The sequence below is a fragment of the Papio anubis genome, chromosome 5, assembly GCF_008728515.1.
Source record: "Papio anubis isolate 15944 chromosome 5, Panubis1.0, whole genome shotgun sequence".
NCBI classification, from domain to species: Eukaryota; Metazoa; Chordata; class Mammalia; order Primates; family Cercopithecidae; genus Papio; species Papio anubis.
This window is the reverse complement of record NC_044980.1, coordinates 135,977,352-135,993,669: the sequence shown is the minus strand read 5'-3', so window position 1 is coordinate 135,993,669 and position 16,318 is coordinate 135,977,352. Positions and strand designations below refer to the sequence as shown.

Below are 16,318 nucleotides of genomic sequence, written 5' to 3'. Positions count from 1 at the left end.
ATGACGCCACTGCAGTCCAGTCTTGGGAGACACAGCGAGACTCCATCCCAAAAAAAAAAAAAAAAAAAAAAAAAAAGACATACCTGGGATACAGAAATCAATATTGGCATAATGTGCACATCCTGACATTTCAGTTGGATATAAACAAAACTTTGGAATTTTTCATTATAAGTGGGTGATTTTTTTTCTATTTTTTTCTTCTGGTAACTGTGGGACAATGATTTAGAGATTCCTTATAAGGTATAACTTTTTTGTATTATAACTGCTTCAACAATGGATGTATCCATTGATCCTACTTTTGCTTTATAGGAGATAGAATTGGGTTAGTGCTTCCATTTTGCATCCAAGTAAAGAAGCTGGGAAACTTATAGAGTACAAAAAGAAATTGAAACAGCTGGTACAGATATTTGGCATTGGAGAGCAGCTCTGAACAAAGGTGAATTATAGTCCAGTCGTCAATTTTGTGGCCTATTCTTTACAAAGAATTGAACCTGATACAGTTAACCATCTTCCCCAAACTATTATGTGTTTAAATCTGTCAGCCAGGCACGGTGGCTCATGCTTGTAATCCTAGCACATTGGGAAGCTGAGGCGGGTGGATCATGAGGTCATGAGATCGAGACAATCCTGGCTAACATGGTGAAACCTTGTCTCTACTAAAAATACAAAAAGTAGCCAGGCGTGGTGGTACGCACCTGTAATCCCAGCTACTTCAGGAGGCTGAGGCAGGAGAATCGCTTGAACCCGGGAGGCAGAGGTTGCAGTGAGCTGAGATCATGCCACTAAACTACTACACTCCCAGCCTGGGCGACAGAGCAAGACTCCATCTCAAAACAAAAAAAAAACAAAAACAAAAACAAAAAAAAAAAAAAAAAAAAAAAAAACCACAATCTGTCAAACTGTTTAAAACACAGTTTGTCAAAAAAGTAGTTACCCTTGTTGGGTACTGGCTGGAATTGGGCAGAAAGGGGGCTTGTTGGGGTACTGTTCTGTTTCTTGATCTGTTAACCTGATTACATAAAGGTTCTTGGTTTGTAAAAATTTATTAAGTGGTTCACTGATGATTTGTGTACTTTTTTTAATATGTGAATACTGCAGTAAGGTTTTTTATTGCACTGTTTTCAGTTTGTTGAACAGAAAAAGGGAGACTCTTTTTGTTGTTGTTTGATCTCTCGACCTCATAATGGCAATGTGGGCAAGAACACTTCCCTAATCAATACCTGTGGGTGCCTTGGTTACATTCCACCGGAAACAAAAACAGATAGAGGCTCTCCATAAAAAATATCTTTGAAGACCTGTGAAACTTTAATAGTGCCTTTTATTCCATATAGGACAGCACAATTACCTATGTGCTGGAAGGAATGATTGCATCATCGATAAAATTCGAAGAAAAAACTGCCCAGCATGCCGCTATCGAAAATGTCTTCAGGCTGGAATGAACCTGGAAGGTAATGTAAATATCTGAAAGCAGTTGTTTGTCTCTGTAGCTTATAAAAATTTATCATTTTACTTTTGAAGATACAAGCAAGCAGATGTAATAATGTAGTCAGTTCAGTATATATATGCTTGACTAGCATAATGTTACTGCCCAATAAAAATGGGAACTTTTTTTCATGAGTGTGTCATATTCTGTTTATCCACTAGTTCTTACACACACTGAATTCAGTACAGCCAGACTATATACGAAGAAAGGAAATTATGTAATAATGAAACTTATACAACATGCAGCAACTTTATTATTCTTACTCCTTTTTTCAACCTCAAAACTGTTCCCTAAGTTTGGGAATGTTTCTGTTTCATACATATTTACATGTCCATTTTTCTGTTTGCCTTTTAAAAGCACACCTTTTACTTGGAGATCTATGTTTTATTACAGATCTTCAAAGGGGGTGTGGGGGGAAAAAACCTCAAGGAAGAACTGGATGGGTTTTGTTTTGGTTTTCAAGTAAAGAAGAAACCTGGGCCGGGCGCAGTGGCTCACACCTGTAATCCCAGCACTTTGGGAGACCAAGGCAGGCAGATCATGAGGTCAAGAGATCGAGACCATCCTGGCTAATATGGTGAAACCTTGTCTCTACTAAAAATACAAAAATTAGCTGGGCATGGTGGCGTGCACCTGTAATCCCAGCTACTCAGGAGGCTGAGGCAGGAGAATTGCTTGAACCCGGGAGGCAGAGGTTGCAGTGAGCCGAGATCATGTCATTGCACTCCAGCTTGGCAACAGAGCAAGACTCTGTCCCAGGGGGAGGAAAAAAAAAAGAAACCTGAAACTAGTTATAAGTTAGAGTTTCATATCCCTGTTTATATAACAAGTTGTATAATTAACACTGATCTCAGCATTAAAAAATTTTCCTCTGAAAAAAGTTTGGAATTCTGCTGTGGTTGAAATTGCAAGTTCTGTGAAGGTAGTGTGATCTAATAACACATATGCTTAGTATTTATTGTGAGATTAGCACTTTTATTCAACAAATACGCACCAGCGAGGCAGTAACTAGATATAAAATGAGTAAAATGGTGCCTGTATTCAAGCAGTTTACTGGCTAGTTAGGTTGCAGAATCAGTCACAAAATAGCATGGCACACCATAGAGAGCATAAGGCCACAGGAACAAGAGGAAGGTCACCTAGTTCCTTGGAAGTCAAGGAAGAAGTAACATTGAATTTTAAATCTACCAGCTGAGTAGGAATTAGATAGATGAAAAATAAGGGCAGAGACATGATCAGATTTGTATTTTACAAAGACTGATCTTACATGGAGAGACCAATTAAATGAATATGGCAGTCCTCCAGATAAGAGATGGCAGGCAGTACTGAGAGAGAATGGAAACCATGTGGTTCTTTTTATGATTATGATGATTATTGTTATTTTAGAGACAGAGTCTAACTCTTGTCACCCAGGCTGGAGTGCAGTGGCATGAACATGGCTCACTGCAGCCTTGAACTCCTAAGACTCAAGCCATCTTCCCACCCCATAGGGTTACAGATGTACACTACCACACCCAGCTGATTATTTTTTAAATTTTTTTTTTTTAGTTTTTTGTAGAGACAAAGGAGTCTTGCTATGTTGCCCAGGCTGGTGTCTAACTCCTGGCCTTAAGTGATCCTCCCAATGTGGCCTCCCAAAGTGCTGGGATTACAGGTGTGAGCCACTGCAACTGACCTATGTAGTTCTTTTGATAGGAGAGACTAATTGTTGGTGCTATCTAGCACATACTGTGTATGTACATCTTGGTAAACAGAAAATAGATTTATGGGTATGACTATGAAGAGTCTAATTCCCCAAACCACACACACAGCTCTATCTAGGTTTGCCCAGGCTATTTAAACTTAACTGCAGAGTGTCAGCATGTTAAACACTGATTTACATAAAATGATAACTGCCCACTTTCTTGTAAATGTTATAAAAACTGCAGAGATTAACTAAAAAATGCACACAGAAGTTTGCTTTCAGTTCCCCAAGGGTAGTTTATTTTTGTTATAAATACAGTATTCCCCACTTTTTTAGATACCAGATCTCTGTCCAGATTTTACCAGTTTCATCTTGCTGCTTTCTAATCTCCTATGTATGTAATATACTTTGACCATTTAAATATATATTAAGACACTTGAGTTTTTAGTGCCTTTGGGTTATTTTCTCTGGTCCCAATTTTCTCTAATATTCATTTTTTCATTTTAGCTATTTTATATTTAGAAATAGATTTTGAATGAAGCTCAAAGGACAAACCCAAATAAAATTTTGTTGTACCTCTAATATATTGTGGTTGCTTACCCAGTAACATTTTTATATGCTTTTCTGAATACATGTGAAGTTTAAGGTCTTTGGAGCTTTAAGCATATAATGTTTTTCTGGGCAATTTCTCCCTATCTAAACTACAAGGAACTTCTTTCATCAAAACAAAAAAGATACATCAACTACAAAGTAATGATTTTGATGGACTAGGCTATGAAATTTGTCTGTTTTTTCCTCCCTCTTACAGTTTAATAGCAATTGCAGTGCCCTTTGCCCTTACTGCACTAGAAGACGACCCAAGGCAATGACTGACATCTGATTTTTCTATTAATTATGCCATCACTGTCATTTCCAGTTGAATCTTTTGTTGGACATCAGAAATTTTTCTTACATGAATAAAATTTAAGCATACAATTTAGGCTGCAGTTTCTCAAAATATTGTATTAAAAATAACCAATTATATGCTCTTATAAATTGTCAGTATAACATACCCAGTTAGTGTAGAAATTGGCATTTGTTAAAAACTACTACATGTTAGTCTTTGACACACATTCTTCTACTTTTTGGACCCTCATATTATTAAAAACACCTTTGAGTAGGGCCATGATTTACTTTATATCCATTTTTATACTACGTAGTAGAAGAAAATTCTAGCCTGTTATTTCATACTATGATATGTATTGTGTGGCACATATCATATAGTTGATCCAGTTCTACTTGTAGATGAATTGAAAGAACGGCTTAAAAAAGTTCTTAGGGTTTGTGTGTGTGGTTTTACTGTAAAAGTATCATTTTTGTATTAAACTAACCCCAGTATACATAAAATCTGTATTTGGCCTGGCATGTATGTTTGCCAGGAATCTTTGGCAGACCTTAATACTTACAATATAGATGAGCCATGTGTTTCACACCTTTTTTTTTTTTTTTTTACAACCTTCAGAAATATTCTCTTGTTCATCAGAGTGCTTCCCCTAAGCCAAGAAGTTTCGATGATAGCCCCAGAGTAACTTTGCCCAAGTCTCTTCACAAATGTAACTTAGGACTGCAAGTGGTGTATTTTTATACTCTTGCCCCATACCAAGTAAATCTCAAGATTTATTTTAAGGGAGTGGCCTTCACTGCTTCAAGTGTCTAGCATTTAAGAACGGATAAGATTTTTAATGGTGATCCTAATTTTTTTTTAACTTGCTTGTTTTCTCTTGTAACTAAGTGTTTTTATTCATTTCATTTTGAGGTATATTGTAATCAATCCAAAGTATGGCTTTGTTTTTAGTATAAACAGTCAAATGAAACTTACAGTCTTAGGGCATTATCAGATTTATTACCAAATATTATTTAACTAATTTTTTTAAGTTAATAAACCCAATCTAGTAGTTTCTCTCTTATTTTCAACTTATATTTTAGATTCTGGGGGTACATGTACAGGTTTGTTACTAAGATACATTGTATGATGCTGGTATTTGGAGTACGATTGAACTTTTCATCCAGGAAGTAAGCACAGTACCTAACAGGTGCTTTTTAACATGTGCCTCCCTTCCTCTATCCCCTCTCTTTTATTTCCCAGTGTCTGTGCCCATCTTTATGTCTAGGTGTACTCCATGTTTAGCTCCCATTTATAAATGAGAACCCAGTATTTGGTTTTCTGCATTAGTTCATGTAGGATACTGGCCGCCTGCTACATCCATGTTGCTGCAAAGAACATGATTTCATTCTTTTTGTGTCTATATAGTATTCCATGGCATATAAATACCACATTTTCTTTATCCAGTGCACTGCTGATGGGCACCTGGGTTGGTTCCATGTCTTTGCTATTGCAAACCGTGCTGCAGTGAACATATGGGTACATGTGTCTTTTTGATAGAATGAATTATTTCTCTTTGGGTGTATGCCCAGCAATAGGATTGCTAGGTTGAATGGTAGTTAAACTCTTAATTCTTTGAAAAATCTCCAAACTTCTTTCCACAGTGGTGTCATTGTGGTTTTGACTTGCAGTTCTCTGATGATTAACAATCAGCATTTTTTCATATGTTTGTTGGCCACATGTATTTTTTTTTTTTTTTTTTTTGAGAAGTGTCTGCTCATGTCCTTTGCCCATTTTTAATGGAGTTGTTTTTGCTTGTTAATTTAAGTTCCATATAAACTCTGGATATTAGGGCTTTGTCAGATGCATAGTTAGCAAATATTTTCTCCCATTCTGTAGATTGTCTGTGATAGTTTCTCTTGCTTTGCAGAAACTCTTTAGTTTAATTAGGTCCCATTGTCAATTTTTGTTTTTGTTGCAGTTGCTTTTGGGGATTAGTCATAAATTCTTTCCCAAGGCCAATGTCGAGAAGGTTATTTCCTAGGTTTTCTTCTAGGATTTTCATAGTTTGAGGTCTTACATTTACATCTTTAATCCACCTTACTAATTTTTGTATGGCAATAGGTAGGGGTCCAGTTTCATTCTTCTGCACATGGATAGCCAGTTATCCCAGCACCATTAATGTAATAGGGAGTCGTTTTCCTATGGCTTATTTTTATCAACTTTGTGTAGATTAGATGGCTGTAGGTTTGTGTCTTTATTTCTGGACTCTATTCTGTACCATTGTGTGTGTTTTTTGTACTGGTACCATGCTGTTTTGGTTACTGTAGCCTGTAGTATAGTTTGATTTGGGGTAATGTGATGTTGCCAGCTTCGTTCTTTTTGCTTAGGATTGCTTTGGCCATTTGGGGCATTTTTTGGTTCCATATGAATTTTAGAATGCTTTTTGCTAGTTCTGTAAAAAATGACATTGTAGTTTGATAGGAATAGTACTGAATCTATAAATTGCTTTGGGTAGTATGACCATTTTAACTATACTGATTCTACCAGTCCATGAGCATGGAATGTTATTCCATTTGTTTGTGTCATCTCTGATTTCTTTCAGCAGTGTTTTGTAGTTCTCCTTGTAAAAATCTTAAACTAACTTAGATGCATTCCTAGGTATTTTACTCTTTTTTGACTGTTATAAATGGGATTGCATTCTTGATTTGGCTCTCAGCTTGAATATTACTGGTGTATAGAAATGCTACTGATTTTTGTACATTGATTTTAAATCCTGAACCTTTACCAAAGTTGTTTATCAGCTCCAGGAGCCTTTTGGCAGAGTCTTCAGGGTTTTCTAGGTATAGAATAGTAAGTGAAAAGAGATCGTTTGATTACTTCTTTTCCTATTTGGAGAGCCTTTAATTTCTTTCTCTTACCTGATTGTTCTGACTAGGATTTCCAGTACTATGTTAAATTGGAACGGTGACATTGGGCATCCTTGTCTTACTGCATTAAGGGGAATGCTTCCAGCTTTTGCCCATTTGGTATGATGTTGGCTGTAGGTTTGTCATAGAGGGCTCTTTCTTATTTTGAGGTATGTTCCTTTGATACCTAGTTTGGTGAAGGTTTTTATCATGAAGAGATGTTGGATTTTATCGCAACTTCTTCTGCATCTATTGAGATGATCTTTTTTTTCTTTGTTTATGTGGTGAATCACATTTATTGATTTGCGTATGTTGAACAAGCCTTGCATCCCAGAAATAAAGCCTACTTGATTGTGGTGAGTTAACTTTTTGATGTGCAGCTGGATTCAGTTTGCTAGTGTTTTGTTGAGGATTTTTATATCTGTGTTCATCAGGGATATTGGCCTGTAGTGTTGTTGTTGTTGTTGTTGTTGTTGTGTCTCTACCAGGTTTTGGTATTAGAATGATGTTTCCCTTGTAGAATAAGTTAGGGATGAGGCCCTCTTTCTCGATTGCTTTTTTAGAATAGTTTTAGTAGGATTAGTACCAGCTCTACTTTGTACATCTGGTAGAATTTGGCTGTGAATCCATCTGGTCAAGGGCTTTTTTCAGTTGGTGGGTTTTTTATTACTGATTCAATTTCAGAACTTGTTATTGGTCTGTTCAGAATTTCAGTTTCTTCCTGGTTCAATCTAGGGAGGTTGTGTGTTTCCATTTCCACATATATACTTACTCCAAATAATGGCTTTATATATACGGGGATTAGCTGAAAACAAAAATGATACTTTCATAGTAAACTCCACCCCCGCCCCGACACACACGCATAAACCCTAAGATTTTTTAAAGCCTTTGTTCCAATTTATCCATTTCCTCTAGATTTTCTACTTTGTGTGCATAGCAGTGCTTGTAATGGTGTGAAGATCTTTTTTTATTTCTGTGGAATCTCTTGTAATGTCATCTTTGACATTTCTTATTGTGTTTATTTGGGTCTTCACTCTTTTTTTCTTTGTTAATCTAGCTAGTGGTCTATCAGTCTTGTTTATCCTTTCAAGTAACCAACTTTTATAAACTAGGTTTTAAGCTAAGTAAGATTTCTCTACTTTTATTAAGGAGGAAGTAGCATTACCACAAACTCATGAACACTTCTGTGGAGCTCCTATATTGACTGCTAATCTTCTATATGCTCCAGTGGGTCAGGAGTTTATATAAAGTAAAGTTGCATTAACTAAGTTGCTTTAACATAGTGATTGCTTAACTAAATGATTCAGTTCAGTTAACTCCTTCCTGAAGATATTTTGAAAAATTAATTAGTATTATTTCTTGCTCCAGTCAGTACGGCACAATTGAGTTCACTTGCACTTTCTGAGCTGTATTCAAAAACATCAGTTTTCTCATTTAGGACTATATATAAGTAGTGAGAAATTAATTACAAACTGAGTCATAGAAAATGTTTTTGTTTAATCCAGCTTGTTACTCTTTCTTCCTTGTTCTATTGTGGAGTAATGCATTCTAAACCATTTAAAGTTATGACTAATTGAGGTTTTAACAGTACTGTTTCAGTGTATTGATTTGGCACATGTGTGTTCTCTTTTACATTGTCAACAGCACATTTTATGATTTGGATCAAGATTTCACTGGGATACTTCTGGTTGTTTAAAGAGTTTCTTTATGTATTGGTGTCCTTTTTAAACTTTTATCACTCCTCTATTAAGTTGCGATATCCAAATTTAAAATATTCTAAAAACATGTTCTCCTGCAAGTTGAGGTAATGATAGTTGTTATATGGTAATTAATATATGCCAGGAACTGTTCTAAGCATTTTACATATTTAATTCTCACAGCAACCCTGTGAGGTAGGGACTAATATTATCCTCATTTTAGAGTCAGGGAGTTAACTTGCACAGATATCCAGCTACAACATGGCAGAACCAGGACTTAAATCCACATATGCTGATTTCAGGTTTCTGCTCTTTAGTCCTGTATCATACCATGCCTCCAAGAGAGCATGGTAAACTAATTAGAATAGTTCTATCATGATTCTGTTTCTGTTCTGAAATATTAACTAAAAATTTTTGAATTTCTCAGTACCCCATTTATTATAGAACACAGTAAGAATGGAACCATTCTAACATTGGACATTGAGATATCGTTCCCACCACCATATCTGTCCTCCACAGACTATATGGTGTGTCATTTTAAGGACAGAGGATCTAAAAATGATTTTTAAAGGTGATTTACATTTACTCTTCCCTTTGCAAAATGGTTTGTATCCCTAATAATTTGAACAGGTACATTTCTTCTTTGATATAAATTACATTTCTTGCCTTTCCTTGGAGTTCTGAGTACTTTCCCTCTGAGAGAACAATGTAATTCTTATTTAGTCACTAAAACAAAAATAACTTCAGGAGTATGAATAAATCTACTAAAAAGTCTACAGGATCCATGTTGTAGTTTGATTAGATGGTTCCATACCAAGTCAAGGTAAAAGATAATTAATTTATATATAATAGGAAAATGGATGCTTTAGGTTTATAGAGTAATCAATATAAATCTTCCTTATAAAAGGGAAATTTCCCACTTATAATTTATGTGAAGTAAAGTTTTTCATTTCATCTTCCCATATGTTTTTAGTCCCAAGCAGTATTTATGTTAGTACCTATGTAAAGGTGAAAAGCGAATTTCTCTACTGGTACTACTAATACTATTTTTAGCATGTAATCTGCTATCATCTTCCTATCTTGATAAGTGGCTTTGAACAAGTGTAAATAGTGTAATTCTCTTCATTGTATATACTACCATGATTTAGATTAATCTTAAACCACAGTTTGTAATCCGTTATTCCAAGCTTAGATTTTTTTTCAGTTTATAGTAAGAGTAATTTGCCTTACATAACCAATGAAATTGCATTTAGAGTGAAAGTGAGACAAACAAATAATTTATAGAAGAATTTACAAAAGTGATTTACTCCGATTGTTTTAACATACCGTTATAATACTTTGTATAAGGAATAACTATAATGAAGTTTCTGGCCTATTTGTAGGCAAAATTAATTGGGAATAGGTTCCTCTGGATCCTTTGCTTTCAGAAAAAAAAAAGTTTTTTTTCTCCTCTTCCATGTCACTTTATCATAATTGCTAAATAAAATATTTCTCCCATCTTAATAGTTTTAGAAAGTAAAAATACTTCTTGAATAAACTATGTAGCGCAGACCTTCCCATTACAGTTCATTTCTATGTATTTTTAAAAATATCCACAGCTCGAAAAACAAAGAAAAAAATAAAAGGAATTCAGCAGGCCACTACAGGAGTCTCACAAGAAACCTCTGAAAATCCTGCTAACAAAACAATAGTTCCTGCAACGTTACCACAACTCACCCCTACCCTGGTGTCACTGTTGGAGGTTATTGAACCTGAAGTGTTATATGCAGGATATGATAGCTCTGTTCCAGACTCAACTTGGAGGATCATGACCACGCTCAACATGTTAGGAGGGCGGCAAGTGATTGCAGCAGTGAAATGGGCAAAAGCGATACCAGGTAAGATGCAAAAGATAAAAGAGCAACTATATAAACCTTTGTGTTTTCTTCAGCAAAAACATTTTGGCTTTTATATCATCCTGAACCCGTGGCTTATCTTCTTTCTCTTACTAGTTCTGGGGACTATGAAGGGGAGAGTCAGGTGAATACAGGTGATAGGGAGTTTATAATAAAACATTTACATTACTCCCTGCTTTTCAAATCATTATGCACAGGATGGTAATTTCACAAAGGATGATTTAATATCAGAACTCGAGTTACAAGACTCACTCAAAACTCCTTTGACACTGAAGTTTGGGGAAAGAAAATGTTTTTAGTTAATTCCGTTTGTTTTCCTTCATTGTGCCACTTTTAAAAATTAGGTTGTAAGATTGGTAAACATCAAGTATGTTGACTCAAAATTTGTACTAAAGTTGAATGATTTTAACCCTTCACTAAATGAAATACTACACATTGATTGTAATTTTAAAGACAATTTTAAATAAAAGTTTCCCTATTGGAATTTGGTGTGGAACAGCAGAGGTCAGTGTTAGTGTCAGCTCTGACTTTAAAGACAGAGGGAATTGACAAGCCTGTGTTCACGCAAATAGTTAGGGACAGAACAAGAAAGTAACCTGACCTCCTGTCATCCTTGTTTTAGTAAGGGGGGAAGAGGTGTGAATAGCAGGGCAAATGTTTTACTTACTGATTAATACCTCAAGCCAAGATTCTTTTCTCTTTTTTAAAATCGATACATAATAGTTGTACATATTTACTGTACATATTTATATTTAGGGGGTACATGTAATAATTTGATAAAAGCACACAACGTGTAAGGATCAAATCAGAGTAACTGGGATATGCATCACCTCAAACATTTGTTTGGGGAACATTCCAAATCTTCTCTTTTAGCTATTTTGAAATATACAGTAAATTATTGTTAACTATAGTCATCCTATTGTGCTACTGAACACTAAAACTTATTTCTATTAACTATTTTTGCACCCATCAACAAATCCCCCTTCATCCCCGTCACACTGGTAATCGCCAAGCCAAGAATTTTGGCTTAAATTTTACTATTTAGTTCATGTTTACTTAAGCAGACAAAGGTGACAAAACTGGCTACTTTTTTTTTTTCCACATTGAAAGCTATTACAAAGCACAGAGGGGGCTGGGTGTGATGGCTCATGCCTGTAATCCCAGCACTTTGGGAGGCCCAGGTGGGTGGATCACTTGAGGTCAGGAGTTCAAGACCAGCCTGGCCAGCATAGCAAAACCCCATCCCTCTACTAAAAATATAAAAATTGGCCAGGCATGGTGGTATGCACCTGTATTCCCGACTACCTGGGAGGCTGGCACTGAAAATCATTTAAACCCAGGAAGCAGAGGTTGCAGTGAGCCGAGATGGCGCCATTGCACTCCAGCCTGGGCGACAGAGCGAGACTCTGTCTCAAAAAAAAGAAAAAAGAGAAAAGCACAGAGGGTTTGAGTCTTGAAGTGTCAGATGACAGAGGAAAACTGTGTCTACCTAGTATTTAATTTCCATTTTCTGTTAGGGGTCCCCTTGTTTTGACAGGGCTAATTGATCTCATTGCTCTTTGGCAATTCCCACAGAGATGATGATCTTAGAATGTTGCCTCATACCTTTATTTCTCTTAATTCAGGTTTCAGGAACTTACACCTGGATGACCAAATGACCCTACTGCAATACTCCTGGATGTTTCTTATGGCATTTGCCCTGGGGTGGAGATCATATAGACAATCAAGTGCAAACCTGCTGTGTTTTGCTCCTGATCTGATTATTAATGAGTAAGTTGTATGAGAGTCATTTTCCCTGTATTCATAGGGTATTTTTAACCAGCTGATGTTTTCCTGATTGACTGCTATTGTGATAATTCAGGACTGAAACAATCCTACTAGGTATCTAGGATGTAGGCAAACTGGAAATAGAGTTATGAGTGCTTGGGGCAGGACAAGTGTAATGTAGAGCAAATGTACATATGGCATTATTACTGTCCCAGGACATGTTTAAGGATATTTAACAGATCTCTAAGATTAGTAAAGTCTGTCGCAAGCAACAAGGAATCTTACTGTGCTATTATTTACATAAGGCTATTCCAGAAAGAGAAAGGAGCATGATAAAACTCGTGTGGATTCAGTAGGGACAATTGTAGATGAGGATATCTAGGCTGATGGGGTGGGACATATGGACCCAGACACAAGAGGTGTCTGTTTGCATGGCAGGTGTCTATGGTTTAAATATGGGAACAAGTTTGTTTTGTTTAACTGAGAGAAGACCAAGCCTTGAAGATTTTATAAATCAGCTATTCTCTTATCCTCTAGGCTTATTCCTATATCTGTGAAATATGTCAGGTGTCCATTTCCCCTTACCTCATTGCAGTTGTTTCCTCACTCGTTTTCTCCCTCCAGTGTGATGTACATCATTAACATTAAGGATATTTAATAGCATCTCTGACAAGGTAGAAAGTGAGAAGAGCTAGGATGTGACTTCTGTGCTGTGTATCTGGTGATGTGAACACCAAGAGTCTAAGAGTCTAACAGCAACAGACTTTACTAACCTCAGAGATGCTGTTAAATATCCTTAATGTTCAGCAAACATGAACGTTGGCTAATGTTTGCTTCCTCTAGCACAGTATGACTGCACCACCTATCTCCCCAGCACACAGACTGTCTTTAGTATCTTCCCACTGACCCTCCAATCCATACTCTGCATGATTTCAGGCTTCCCACAATCTGACCTCACTTCCTCTCCCATTGTTGTCCTTCACACACTCTTCGTTCCCATCCATTCTTTCAAGCATACTCTTAGACTCTTGGTGTTCACATCACCAGATACACAGCAGAGAAGTCACATTCTAGCTCTTCTCACTTTCCACCTTATATTACTACTTTTCATACCCCTAGCTTATTGCTATTAGTACAGTATAAACAGGGAGTTCACACACACATACCCCGGCCTAAGAAGAATAAAAAATGAAGGAGATTTGTGTTTGTATAGAAAACAGAAGACACCTTGACTTTTATTGCCAAAAAGAGGACTGTTCAAACTATTGAATCACAATGTAACAAGATTAGGTAGTTGGATCCAATTTTAAATTAACTGGTAAATATATTTAGTCTCTGGGGAAACTGAAGACATTACTCATCAGAATCCTACCATGCTGTTTAAAAAATACCATGTTGGCAGTATTTATTTTTTAGTCACTTTCTAATATGTAATTTGAAGGCATTTAAGTGGAATTAAAAGCATAAACAGATTTATATGAAACACCAACTTATCCTTCTGGTTTACAAAACCTAATTTAGGGTTTTTACTATTAAGGCATTCAGATTTAGCTTTAAGCAGTCACAGCATAATCTAATCATGCCACATACATTCCTTATGTAAAGTGGGATTTATAAATTTTTTTCCTCAACAGATTTATATTAGTTTCATTTTCATTAAGGGATATGTACTTCCCATTCTTGTGTTCTCATGCTGCTGCATACAAGATGGGCAGTCCTTCACCTTTTTCTTTTCTTTTTGAGACGAGATTCACTCTGTCACCCAGGCCCAAGTGCAGTGGTGTGATCTGGCAACCTCCACCTCCTGGGTTCAAGCGATTCTCTGCCTCGGCCTCCCAAATAGCTGGGATTACAGGTGCACTCCACCACACTCGGCTAATTTTTTGCATTTTTAGTAGAGACAGGGTTTTGCCATATTGGCCAGGCTGGTCTTGAACTCCTGACCTCAAGTGATCCTCCCACTTTGGCATCCCAAAGTGCTGGGATTACAGGTGTGAGCCGCCGCACCCAGCGCTCCACCCTTTCTTAGCCCACTATGTTTCCATACTGCTCTGGTGTCTGTGACAGGCAGATTTTGCATATCAGAAAGTAAGCATTCAAGTTCTGACCCTCTATAGAGCTGTAAAACTGTCACTCATGGTTGCCCTTAGGTCAGAACGTTGTGGAAAAAAATTTTTGTTGTTGTTTTTACAGTCAACAAGAATGAGTTTTTACTTATTCTACTACATTACAATTTTATTGAAATTTTCAGTTATATGAATGTAACCATGTACAAGAAACTAAAGGAAAAAAGGTGCCTCCCAAAAAAGGAGTGTTTTACCTACTATTAAGGACTGGGGAGGTGCCTCTTTGGTAAGAGCAGATTTAAAATTTGAAGAGCCTGTGATCACTTTGGCAGCATGTAATTCATGTCTGATTTGTTTTATATAAAAGAATAAGCCACATATTTAGTAGAGAAAAATGATAACCTTTTTATTGTTAAGTCCAAGATGACTTTCTGTCAGAAACTTAAAAAAAAAAATCTTGAAGCATTTTAAAAGCTGTGAACTGAGCCCAGTTTCAGGCTTTTAGTGTCATTTCAGAAGTCAGGAAACTTTAGAGATCTATTTGAAAATCATAGGTGTGTAATGACTTCAGAATCATAAGCAAGAATTGGTTTATAGTACCTTTAGTTTAAAGAATATTAAGGCATATGCATGTCAGAGGCAGATTTTGAGCATCAGAAGTCTAGAATCAAGTTCTAGGTCTGGCCCTCTACATAACTGTGAACAGTGTCACACATTTTTGTCTTTAGGATGGAATGTTGTGAAAAAATTTACCTTTAAAAATCAAGTGTGTAGGACCTAAAATTGTGTTGTCTAATTGACCATATTCAAGTGATAAACCTTGATTTAAATGAGCAACTGGTAGTAAGTTCTATAAGAATTCTAACACTTTAATTAAATAATAATACATGCATGGCATGCATGGTAGAAAATAATGTCTCCACTGTTACGTTAGATTATTCATTAGTCTCTTTAAACAGCCAAGATGCAGGAAGAAGTTTAAGGGAAGTTTTCCAAAATTCTGATTTTATAGGGAATTAGCAATAATATTATTGCAATAGTTGTTTTTCATTATAAGTTCATAGTTTTGCAAAACAAAACAGAAATGTACTTTTTTGGGGGAAGTAGCATTATTTCTAACTAATACCCTGCTATTTATCTTTCACAGGCAGAGAATGACTCTACCATGCATGTACGACCAATGTAAACACATGCTGTATGTTTCCTCTGAGTTACACAGGCTTCAGGTATCTTATGAAGAATATCTCTGTATGAAAACCTTACTGCTTCTCTCTTCAGGTTGGTAGAACACCTTTTCACTTTATGTCAAAAGCATGAAATATGAAAGTCTAGAAACAAAGGTTAATTTGTATACATAGTACTAATAATTATACCAAGTCTACTATTATTTCCTACTAGTCAGATGATTTTTATGAATGTAAAATACTAGAAAGGCACAGTAAGTGATACCAAGATTAATAAGACAAATAGGTATAGCAGAAACAGAGAGGTATATGAGCCGCATAGGGATCTCTGTTGATAGGAATCTGTGTGGACGTTTTTCTCCTTCCTTCCTCATGGGAAGACATGGAAAAAGAAAGCTGACTACAGTGATTTTGTGTACTATACTGTTACTTGGTTAAAGATTTTAGTTACCTAATGAGTATTAGCATATATAAGAAATTATGGGAGAAAAAGACGCATCCTAGAAAAGGTGTGCTTAATTACTATTGGGAATTGGTTAACATAGCATTGGAACTGGATTGTCAGACAGAGATTCACTATCTAGAAAATGGCAACAAGAGTTTATAAAACAAACTTCTGTGAGATTACTTTTTAGCTAGCAAAGACAAAGATGTCAAAGTGATAAATAAACTACGATACATCCAGATGATGGAATACTATTGAGAACTAAAAAGAAATGAGCTATCAAGCCATGAAAACACATGGAGGAATGTTAAATGCATACTACTAAG

At 36.1% G+C, this 16,318-nt stretch overlaps 1 protein-coding gene across 8 annotated transcripts in view; it reads left to right on the top strand.

Annotated features, from left to right (window-relative positions):
• NR3C1 (nuclear receptor subfamily 3 group C member 1) overlaps positions 1-16,318 on the top strand; it is a 152,697-nt gene that overhangs the window by 121,244 nt on the left and 15,135 nt on the right. For all 8 annotated transcript variants that reach the window (XM_031666512.1, XM_031666511.1, XM_031666510.1 and 5 more), the window contains 4 exons: positions 1,332-1,448; positions 10,234-10,512; positions 12,156-12,300; positions 15,511-15,641. In XM_031666512.1, coding sequence (XP_031522372.1) covers positions 1,332-1,448; positions 10,234-10,512; positions 12,156-12,300; positions 15,511-15,641 — 672 coding nt within the window. The remainder of the gene's footprint in view (positions 1-1,331; positions 1,449-10,233; positions 10,513-12,155; positions 12,301-15,510; positions 15,642-16,318) is intronic.